General features: G+C 39.6%; 1 protein-coding gene across 1 annotated transcript; it reads right to left on the minus strand.

Moving 5' to 3' along the window:
- Nucleotides 1–275: 275 nt before the first annotated feature.
- Nucleotides 276–11,757, minus strand: mrpl1 (mitochondrial ribosomal protein L1). The gene is made up of 9 exons (XM_018673672.2): nucleotides 11,629–11,757; nucleotides 10,104–10,203; nucleotides 9,764–10,031; nucleotides 8,028–8,111; nucleotides 7,581–7,652; nucleotides 6,370–6,481; nucleotides 6,178–6,278; nucleotides 5,374–5,455; nucleotides 276–439 (listed from the first exon to the last, which is right to left on the minus strand). Exons 1-9 carry the CDS (start codon nucleotides 11,657–11,659, stop codon nucleotides 330–332), a joined length of 960 nt encoding a protein of 319 aa, XP_018529188.1. The 5' UTR covers nucleotides 11,660–11,757; the 3' UTR covers nucleotides 276–329.
- Between the last annotated feature and the right edge of the window lie 427 nt (nucleotides 11,758–12,184).

Consider the following 12,184-nt stretch of genomic DNA (forward strand, 5'->3'; position numbering starts at 1 on the left):
GATCTGTGCTGAGTAAACTGACCAAACCTGCTCTGACAGAGGGTAAAGAGACGAATACTTTTCTATAACAGAATTATTAAGTCAGGAAACACACACTAAAATCTTTTTAGACCATTTAAGGACCTCCAGATGTCCTGTAAAACAATAACAGCATCACATGATTTATGGGGCTGCAGGTTCCTGTGCGTGATTATTAATAAAAGTGACTCTGCTGTCCTGGTCACCTCGTCCTCCTGTTACTCTCCCGAGATGTTTTGAAACAACCGGAGCCAAACTCGGAACAAATAACTTTATTCAGTACAGTGACTATATACAATCTGAAACACGCCTCATTCCTCCTCCTGCTTCTTCTCTGCTGGTTTCGGTAAAACGTCTTCGCTCTTGAACCACAGAGCTTCACTGGTGTGACTGGCGATGATCGCTCGCTCGATGAAAGGTCCTGAGGAGGAGAGAGAGTGTCACCACTAAGATCCAGGACAGGAAAGACAAAATGGCAGACATGATGAAAAACACAGGCATTGGACTGAAATGAAAACAAAATCAAACTGAAGCCTGCTGCTCTTTCTCTTTAGCATTAGAGGAGAACTTCAATAATATCGTCGCTATCGATTCATCTATTAACATTTTTAAGGCTGCAACTTAAAGCAACTTAAAGTCCAGACATTTTTACTTTAGTATCACGTACGATGAGGACAAGCATCGCAGCTGGAAATCAGAAATGTTTTGCTTATACATGCAAAAAAAGATTAGTTGATTGTCAAAATAGTTGCATTAATTTTCTCTCAGTTAACTAAACAATTAATCAACTAAATTTACAGCTGTAATTAAGTGAATAATGTCAAGAATAAAAACAAACGTTATTCTGCTGTCCAACCCCTGCTTTATGATGATTGTGTTGATCCAGTTGTGTTTAATTGTTTTATTCTGTTCCCTTTAAAACATTTTGAAAAATGGTAATAAACAGATTGGAGACCAAACAAACACTGATCACAAGTTATCTGAGCCTTTGTAACGTTTATTAAAACGCGTCTGGTCTGATCAGCCAAAAAACAACACAAACAAAAAAATTAGAATTGCTGTTGTACGGCTGACGTTTTGTGCAGTCACTGTGACCTTGAACTTTGACCTTTGGCCACCAAAATCTAATCAGCTCATCACTGAGTCCAAGTGAATGCTTGTGCCAAATTTCAAGAAATTCATTCGCAGTATTACTGAGATATCACATATATAATGCCTCTAGCTATGTCTGTCGCTGATGTTGAGACATAAAAACCAGAATAATCATTTCATAAAGACGCAGAACAAGAGACAAACACCCACATTTATCATTCTGTAATCAACATATTTAACGATCTAAATGTAAAAACATGTGAGTGGGTGTTTAGAGCAGTCAGAGTCTCCCTGGATAACAAAGCTGAAACTAATAAAAACACGAACTAAGGAGTTTGAAAACTTTTAATGCACATCAGACTGAGCATAAATTTAGATGAGATAATATTAAACAGCTGGTTTCAATCTCTCTCACCCACACATCATCTATCTTTTTTTACTTGTTAACATGTACAAAGTCCCTGCAGTTTCGCTCTCTTTTTCTGTCATGTATTTACTTTTAACTTCCTTCGTTTTCCCTTGTCTTCTGTTTCTCTGCATTCAGGTCTTTATTTATCAGCGTATACTTCTGCTTTTGTTATGAATAATTCCCATCAGCCCCTTGGGGTTTTTTTTACTTTCCCTCACCCACACGCTGCATTTATACTCTCCTTTCTCAGTTTTAAGCATTTTTCTGTGAAGTTTCCTCTAGTTTCTGCCCACGCTGCAGCTCCATTAGCTTCTGTCCAAATGGCTCTTTAAGAGACGTTAATGGAAATAAAGGAAAAAAACTCAGCTCTTTACGCAGCTAAAATCAAGTTAACAGTAAGTATTCCACATGTTCAAATCTCCTGATCGTTGACTTTTGGGTGAAGAGGTAATTAACTTCAGCCTAGAGTCCTTGTGGGGCTCTAGTAGAGGAGGTGAACTGCTGCGTAATGTTTGCTGGCACAAACTCAAAGAGAGCTCTCCGCCGACAGAGGGTTCAGAGGAGCCCAGGTGGCTCGGCTCGGCTCGACATGCCGCCTTCGTCGCCACAGGCTGCTCGCCGATGAAAATGAACAGAACTGGAACGAGGCACCGAGTGAGACGTTTCACTCAAGTTAACCGTGGCGCAGAGGACACTTTGTGCAGCCGGGGCGGGTTCAGCAGAGCGTTAACACTTGGAAAAGTCCCACAGGGATCATCACCCGACTAAAAACTGCACACCCTCGACTTTACTGTGAGCACTTCAAACAGAAGCATCTGCTGCGACTGCAGTCACACACCTACTGCAGGTTCTGTTTGGTCTGAAGCTGAGTGAAAAAGTTTAATGACTTGGACCAGGGAAGTTTTCCTTTTTTTTTTTTTTTAGCCACATTTGATTTTATTTGTTTGCATGACTTTTAACTTTAAAGGGAGGATTTTCTGTCTGTCTGTCTGCTGATTTTCTCAACAACCGCTCATCCCATCAACTTTGAACTTGGCAGATGTATTGCTGAGGATCTTTGGAAGTGCAGTGTCGACTGAGAAGTTTCTTGGATGAGCAGTTCTTGAGAAATCTCCAAACGTTATCATCATGTTGCTTGACGTGAAGAAAAAGGCATATCTACTCAACAAGGGCAGTGTAGCACTCAGACAGCACGCACACGGCACGGTTGACTTTGTTTGATTTTAATTTCATTTTGTTTGCTTTGTAGTCAGCATGACATCTAACTATAAATGGAGGATTCTCTGTCTGTCTGTCCATTGATTTTCTCAACAACCGCTCATCTGATCAACTTCAAACTTGGTGGGTGTATTGCTAAGGACCCAAGGAAGCGCAGTGTTGAAGTTTCTTGGATGAGCGCCTCTTGAGAAAGCTTGAAGTGCTGCTTATCGACTTGCTACTTACTTACTTACTTACTACCTGGACAGTTTACAGCGTGCACATGCCAAGGTTTTAAGAAAGGAGGATCTGAACTGTGACGGCACTCTCTGTGTCATCACCCAGATGCCAACAAACGAGACCAGACCATAAAGCAAGATGGATTAACACAGGTCAAGGAAACAGTCTCCATCATTTTGAATGGGCACTCCACTTGTCTCAAAAACTTACCAAGTTTTTCAGTGAAAGCTGGAGGAGAGTTAGGCCATAAGCCAAGAAACAAGTGATTAGTTTCTGGTTTGGATCCAGAAAATTTAGAAGCATTTATTAACCCCAGGAGGCAGGGCATTTTTCAATGTTTTACACTTACTTGACTAAAACAATGTATCTCATCTGTGTATTTTTTCATTTATCAAATCTATACTGTTACCTTGATGTTTTTCTACTCTTTCGTTCATTTATTTTAACTGTTTGATTTCTAATGGTGTCATGTAATCCCATGTATAATGGGACAAATGGTTGGCATCCCACAGGAATAAAATCACTTATGATTAATTTTCTGTTTGTTGTTGTTTATTGTGCGTGATTTGTGACACAATCACTTCTCTCTGATGCATTTTCCAAACTTTGTGACTCATGAAGTGGAGATGAAAGCCACGTTCAAGCCTTAATATTAATGTGTTTACCATCACCTCTTCTGGTTCCCGCTCTAAGGACAGAGGGTGCTGTGTGCTGTACAGATTGTAAATCCCCTAGAGGCAAACTTGTGATTTGTGATACGAGGCTTTATAAATAAATCAGACTCGACTTGAGGAGCTGTTGTGGGCGTCCTTTTTTAATCATGCTAGCGGTGTGACTGTAAGGACGTCAATCTGTCAGCAGGTTGGTCTACCATTTTGGTCCAGATTGAAATATCTCCACAACGACTGCATGGATTAGCAAACGTTTTGTACAGACGTTCGTGATTTGTGCCCTGTAACCTCCACACAGTTTGCCATAGTTTTGCTTCCAGCCAGCTGTGGTAAACAGCTGTACTCTGTTGACGAGGGAAGGGACAAAAGGCACAAAACAAGAGTAAACACATCTGAGAACAGACTCAAACTAATGAACCCAGTGTGTTAACAGCTCAGAGTTGCTGTAAGACTTGAACAAATATTCAGTTTTCTGCTGAAGAGACGCATGTATAAATGGCGACATGGTCCTCAGGAGAGAGATTCAAGACAAATGGGAAAGTAAAGAGTTCTTGATATGAGAAGTTCCAGGTCACAGAGGGCCACCGGTTTTAAAGCGTCCTCCATCAGTGTTTTCTGAAAACTCTGCAGTTTACTTCAGCAGGGACACAGTTAATGACGTTTTATTTAGCAAGCTCAGAATCAATTATCTTTTAGATCATTTAAGCCTCTCGCTCTAATGAGGGTCCATTAACCGATGATTACACTCTGCATCTTATTACTGTGGAGAAAATGTTCAGAAATGAGTTCTGCTTCTCGGTTCAGTTCATAGAAACAATGGAGAGAGAACTAACTGTTAAAGTGTGTTTAAAGGATAATTCCTCATATATTTTACATTTTATCTCTGAATAAATGCTGCAGAGTTTCTTAAATCGATTTTCCTCCAATTGACAGCCATTAGTTTCTATTTATTCCTGTACAAATGAACATAAAATCTGCATTATTTACCATGTGTGGTAGTGCAGTCGAAATACAGAGTGATTAGAAACCTAACGCCTTTTTAGTAAATGGAATAAAACTTGTTCCTTTAAACGCATCCACTGACCTTCAGCCCTTAACCACCTTTGGATATAAAAGAATGATTTGGTGAAATTTCCTCAAGGCGTTACAGAGATACGGCATTCATGAGAATATGATGGACGGACATGGCAGTCTCCAGCATGGAGGCATAAACACAGGTGTAGGTAGTTGTATTTATTTAAAATTTAAAGTAACATGCAGGATAATTTAATTACAAAAATCGCCTCTTCCTTCCTTCTTCAGTTCCTGACAAATCTGGATGAAAACCTGTTTTTCAATAAAACATCCTTGTTTTTTTTTTTGTTTTTTTTTTGATAAAAATACAGTCTTGCAACTGCAGGAAACATGACCGGACAGCTTGTCCGGAAATAAAAAAGATTAGAAAACTTGTTTGAGGGATTGCATCAGAACCTGTCTGGAAAAAAAAAATCACAAAAGAACACCTGGCTGTTGTCTGCATCAGTCTGTGATTCAGTTTACAGCTGTGTCGGCAGAGAGGGAAATCAAAACCAGCCGGCAAACAAAAGGCTGGCATGTTTTGAAAGCTTTCCCCTCACTAACAAATATAAATCAATCAACAATGTGTTATTCTATTCTGAAGAACTGTCAGAGTGTTAGAGCTCATCAGCTGCTGCTGACAGAAGAAGAGCAGCCCTGCAGAGATTCAGTGTCAGTGATCAAACTTACCCATATCGGCCGGTCGGTGGGAGCAGATGTCAGCCAGGACGGTCTGCATGTTGGCGACGATGTGTTCTTTGGGCATGTCGAGCTGTGAGGAGGAGAGACAACAGAATGAAATAAAGTCTTAATATGTCAGGTTTTCCTCCTGTCTGCCGCCTGCAAATGCAGCATGTGAGGTTTTATTTAAGTATAGTGAAGAATGTGCTCAGATCAAACTCTCTTACTGATTTTTGCAAATTAAAATTACTTTATGATCTTTGCTGAGTCAAAATGGAGCCTGGTGGAAGCTTAAATGTAGAAACACAGGGACAAAAAAAAGAGAAAGATCTGCTCAAGATGATTAAAAATGTACTTCATGCCTAAATATACCCCAACACATTTCCCTCAGTCGTCCTCAGGGCGCACAGAATTTATGTTCCAGTTTCCTGTTGGGAAAACAAACTTATATTTGTTTAATCAGGATTTTGTTTTTAGCTTTGAGTTTTAAAATGTAAAACCTCCGGTTCCCAGGACACTGGAGCTGTAGCTGCTCTTGTTGGCAGAAAGTCGGCTTTACGCAGATGATCACAGGGCAGCAACTAACGACTGACTTCATTATCAGTTAATCTGCCAGTTATTTTACACCTTTAAATGTCAGAAAACAGTTTGCACATCTTGTTTTATCTGACTAACAGCCAAAAACAAATTTTTTGCATTAATTTAGCTAAATTATCAAAATACTTGCAGATTATTTGTCTGTTGATCAACTAATTGATGGATCGTTGCAGCTCTAGCTCTCACACATCATGTATGGTTGTGGTTTTGACCTACCAGGGCTATCTGGGTCCTGACGTAGCACTCATCCTCCACCATGAACTCGTGACCCGTTTTAAACAACGACAACATCTTGGGAATGTTGATGCCGACTGTGCCTGAACACAGAGATGCAGAGAGAAGAACTGATCAGCACTAAATCCTCTAACAGCCCTCCGGTCAGTGTGGTGACATGTTGTTTCGTCTTACCTCTCTTGCTCTTTGGAAACTTCTTCCTCAGTTTGCTTTTCAGAGGTAAAAGCTTCGGCAGAATTTCTGGAACTGCTACGTAGAAGTCTGCTGAAATCTCGTCATCCAAGATCTAGAAATGAATAAATTCTACTTAGATTAAAGTTTAAAGACTGAATGACATTTAGACACAACAAATGGAGAAAATGTTTGTTGACAGATTAAGTCGAAGCCCATCTCTATGTGCACATAAAGCAAGTTAATGATGCTCCGGAAATGTGCCGGATTTAAATGTGATTTAAATATTGTTTTAAAGTAGTTTTTCTGTTTTGTATCTACATGATGTGTGTGTTCTTTGCAGACGTATAAAGTGTCTGAAACAAACACAGGCACAAAAATGGAGCAAACCACCACCACCACAGTTCCTCCTCACTGTTATCTACTCTGACCACGTAGCTGCACATCAGCAGAACAACAGCAGCAGCTGCAGCCGTTCTGTCAGTGTCAACACCAGCTCTGTCTCGCCACAGTCTGCTGTAGACAAGGTTTGGATCAAGGACCTTAGCTGCCCTCGTGACTTTGGTATTTTTACTGCAGAGTTTCAACTCTGCAGATTTTGTACCCGACAAAAATTTAACAACCAAGGGAAACAGGACTGGAAGACGTGGCTGAAATCAATATCACACTGGTGATATTCTATTCTGTTAGTATATATCAGAATATGACAACAAACAATACAAGTTTTACCCAGGAACCTGTCTTCAATCGCAATTTTTGAATGACAAGTTGTGTTTATTGTTTCATGTGTCATAAACTAACAGATTATTTAGTACTTTAACACGTCCACAAGTTCCTCATGTCAGGTTTAGGTCAGGGTTTAAATGTCTGGAGTCACAGATGTGACGATTGTAACAGCTGATTCATTCATCTCCACCGCTGATGCAGTCACACTGTGTGGTACAGTTTATTAAATTTATTAAAAAATATAATTCGAGCCAGGAACTTAATGAAATGCCAAGTGTTAATGGGCCGATGCACTTTAGGTATTTAAAAAAAATCAGAGTGCGCGTTGATTGTAAACAAAGTTTATCTGAAAACTTTTGTCCTGATTTTTCTTTGTTGTTGTTATTCATTTTAACTTTGTTTGGAGCTGCAATGAAATCCAAAGGTGAGATGATCCTTTTCCCTTGAAAATAAAAATCAATTCGATCTGAACATTACTTTTAACTCACCTGCTGTATCAGTTCTTCTCCTCCTGCGACCACAGCTCCGTTCTCCTGCGCAACTTTAGCTTGATTAGCATCCTGCAGGGAAAAACAAGGAAGCAATGTCACCCATTTAAATTTGATTTTGGGTGTGTCAGAGTCTGGCAGAGCCACTCCAGTGTCATTCATTACGATCGTTAAAATGCACATTTAAGTCACAACCCAACACCCCGCGCTGCTCGACAGGAATATTAATCAAATCCTGCTTGTAGTGTGATCAAAAACAGCCCCTACCTCCTCCTCCCACCACAACCCATTCATTACAGACAAGCAGGGTGACAAATAAAAGGTGTTGCTGCACATCTGAATCATGCTCAGATGATAGTAAAGCAATTCATCAACAACACACAATCAATTGGCTATGAAATTAAGATTCAGTGAGGCTGTAGGTGGAGCAAAGATTCAAGTTTTTACCTCGGTGAAAACCAGAACTTTGTTCATCCCCGTCTGGAAGGGGTGAGGTAAGTGCACGGTGCTGACGAACGGGTCGACTTTTCTCTGTGAGGAGAGAAAAAAGATTTCATTATGACTATGAAAGAAAAAAGGAGGATGTCAATCACAGACAAGCTTAGGTAATCAAGTATTAAATCTGTTCCACCTCCACGTTAATATTTCACTTCTCGGGAGTGTACTTAATTCATTTTGCATAGGAACATTGGTTTTACACAGCTCTGTGGAGACAAAGAACAGACTCGGTCTCATGTGGACGTCTGGACATCACAGCCGCTCTTCAGTCCTGTGATGTGGAGACAAACTCATGAGGGTTTTTTCTAATGAGTCTGTGTCACACTGTGTTTTTTTTTTTGTTTGTTTGTTTGTTTTTTTTAAAGCTGAGTAACCAAATCTGCTCACGCTGCAAAACTTGATGCTATAAAATACCACTCTGATTTGTGGAGGCGAGGTGAGAACAGCAGCAGCAGCCAGAGTGGGAAAGCACCCAAAGAAAACGGCTGACACGTCTGCCAAGTCTGTTAAAATTAGACATTCTGGCAGGTGATCAACTGTTATCGGGACTTCCTCATCTATTCTGAGAATACAGCTACTTTCTCTGGAGATTATCTGAAATTTAAAGCAACACTGATGTGACAACTTAGTTATCCGACCCAAATACACCTGATTTATTTGAGGATATTTACACTCAGTGGCCAGTTTTTTAGGTACCCCTAGATTAAGACTGATACAGTCTAAATCCTACCTTCATTAAGGTTATAAGGTTCAGTTTTTGTGAAAGTGCACTGAAGAGGAGGCTGCAGTTTGTGTTGCTGTTGAATTGTGATGCAATACAAGGACAGGTGTTTCTATTATTTTGTCTACCCAATTCATATCAATGTGAGCAGGCTGAATAAGAAGTTAGTGTAATTCTTAGGGCTGCAATTAACATAAATTTACCTGGAAATTATTTATCAATTAACTGTTAGCATCAAAAATTAGCATCAAATCTTGCCACAGCCCAAAGTGATGCCTCAAAATATTTTGTTTTGCTTGAACAACAATCGAAAACATTTCGCTTACAACTACATATAGTGACAAAAAACAGTAGTTCCTCAGCAATTCTTTAGCACGCTTCACTATTCTTGCCAAAAAAAGGATTGACACTATTAAATAATTATCAAAATAATTAAATTAATAAGGTGTAGTAAATTTGGAAACCTTAATGCAGCAGTAAAATGTGGTTTACACAAAGTTCTGCTATAAACAATGTAGGGAAAATCGCTAGCAACAACATAACCTGAGTCCAGATTTAAAGGTGCTATATGTAACTTTTTGCTAGCTAACGTTAGCATTAAAAGCTAACTTATGAGGCTGGAGGAAATGTTGCGTTGAACATCAAACTTCCTTCATTTACTCGCCAAGAGCAGACGCAACACCACTGTTAGCTTTTGTTATGCTTCCATTTCTATCACCTTTCTTATACTGAAGTTAGCATGCTAACCAGTTAGCTCCTTGCGACTGTGAGTCACTGTAGTCCAGTTTGTCCTCAGTTAAACTTCAGAGGATGAAGAAATAGCACTGAACAGAGGACATACTCTAACCTCTTGTCTTGTAAACACAATGATGGTCGAAGCTCTAATGCTAACGTTAGCTAGGTAGCGATTGCAAAAACTTACATGTAGCACCTTTAAGAGCAGCCAGTGTGTTGACGCTGTTACCTTTTTCTCCAGTTTCATGTTCAGCTTCAGATCGATGTAAACAGGCTGACTGGCGGGAGTGAAGTCCAGCTCCTGGAAGTTCTTCAGCAGGTCGATGGCGTCTGATAGGCTGTAGATGGTCCTGGGGTAGAACCTCTTAATATACACGTCGTCCACAGGCACCCACGCCGTCCTGCCATAAGGCTTATGTCTGTTTGAGTCATCGATGACAACCTTTTCTTTCTTCACCGGCTTCTCTGCTTCCTCCTTCTTGTGTTTCTTTGGTGTCCTGACAAACAATAAATTAGACGTTAAATCAAGCCTCGATAAAACGTTGTTGTTTAAAAGGTTGTAAACTCACCAGACAGTCCTGACAGGGAGATTCCTCTGTGCAGTTTGCGGGACACCCATGTAGGTGGCACCGCTGGCGCTCAGCAGCTGCCTCCGACATCCTGCTACAACTGGAAAAGAGGAAAAAAGATAAAAAGACTTAAGAAAGGAAAACAAACAGGCACAGGGTAGAAATGATGACCTCCATTTAACACAGACAGATGCTGCTCTCTCTTTCTGGGGGACAGAACATCAAACTGCACACCAGAGCCTGAAAAACGTCTGTGATATTATAAAACACACTTTAATTTTGCATAAACCATAACAACAACAATATCAGACAGAGTTTATCTCCTAGGCAAAGAGAACAGCGTGTACCTCTGCCAAACTGAAGCATCCACTGTTCATATTATTTGCATGAAACAAGAATAACTTATAATATTTGCCTGTGGATGAAAATCTGCCTGTGCCAGTGTTATTTTATCACGGTAACTGATGTGAGCTCATTGATTTGCAAGACAAAATGTGCTCTCCAAAAGTTAAAACCTGTCTGAACTTCGCAGCATCAGTTAACGCGGCCTCCGGTGCTACTTTTAAGTTTTACATCACAAGCACTTTTCCCCAGTCTCGCAGTCTGTGGGTGAATACAAATATTTCAGTTAATTATAAGCAATACATCTCGGGATGCCTGCGAGGATGTGTGCTGGGAAAAGCTGACTCATGCTGGTGTGGTTGCACATCTAGTTTCACAGGGTGCAAAGCAAATTAAGTAAACCAGGTCTTAATGGGAAAATAGAAGTGTTGTAGCTGCTCCGGGACGGAGACAGATGATAGTTATGTGCAAAGTTCTAGCTGAACTACTATAAAGATAAATGTTTGTTTGTAGGTTCTTTAACTTCTGTGTTCAACAGTATGGATCTTAGCGACAGAGCAAAATTTTTCATCCGAAACTACGTTCAGAAATCTAACGATTTAACACAAGTATTCTTGTAAGCAAAGACACGTGCTCAAATAACAATATTTAAATTAACTTATTTAATAATTTGTGTTATCTCTACAATTCGGCATACATATAATCCCACAAACATCACTTTAATTTACCTAAATATCTTTGACTCGTTAGCACCTCTCGTCGCCGCCCACTACGGCGAATTTTGGTTCAAGGACTTTCTGCAAAGACCCATGAATCCACTGAAAAAAACGGTTTCATTTATTTCATTATAAGCTGCCTTGTTGGTTTTATTGATGCCGAATTAAACGAAAAGTGTCATTTAATCAGATTTAATCATATGCTGTGTTAACCATGAGTGGAATTACTCAAAACGCAAAGAAAAAGTAAGAATTACTCATATTTGTGATGTGATTTGGGATCTGTAGCCGTCATTCAAGAAGGCTAGCTAACAGGAAAACGGGCTAGCTAACAAGCTGTAGCCGTTTTGCTCTGTAACCGAAACAAATAAGAAGCGTGAAGGAAGTTTTAAATATATCTATTGGCAAATACATGAATGATTTTTAATGTCAGTAACAATAATGTGTGCTACACTTAAACAACTGACCTTTCCAGACAGTCCGCGTGCAAGTTGCCATGACTGGGAATGCTTCGGATCCGGGTGAAAACAGCGATACGTCCTGAACAGTTCCGCCCGAGAGGTGGAACCAAACCTTCGTTCAAAAATTGATAATCTGTCGATGCATTATCAATCAGGAACCTCACAAAACTGCATAAAAATAAAATAAGTATCTATCTGACATTGTTAGGGTCCGCTCTCATATTCGGCATAGTTTTTTTTTAGACTAATCTGAACTTACTATGTGAAATGTTTGATCTCATAGTAACATTTAGCCATCTCAAGACGGTAATCATAAGTTGATTTTAAAAAATAAACTTATGGAAGATTTTTTTTTTTTTGCTCAAATGCAAGCCGAATTTTTCAGTCGTTTCCACATATTCTATAAAAACATGAAAAGGTACAGTTTGAAGTCTATGTATCTGTCTATATAATATATATTTAAATATCTAAATTAAGTTTGGTTTGAAATGCTAGGCTCACAATAGGATTTCATTTTAAAAAAAATGGGACTGTAAACGACCGCATCTTGTGTTTTATTTCA

Source organism: Lates calcarifer, linkage group LG13 (assembly GCF_001640805.2).
Source record: "Lates calcarifer isolate ASB-BC8 linkage group LG13, TLL_Latcal_v3, whole genome shotgun sequence".
NCBI classification, from domain to species: domain Eukaryota; kingdom Metazoa; phylum Chordata; class Actinopteri; family Centropomidae; genus Lates; species Lates calcarifer.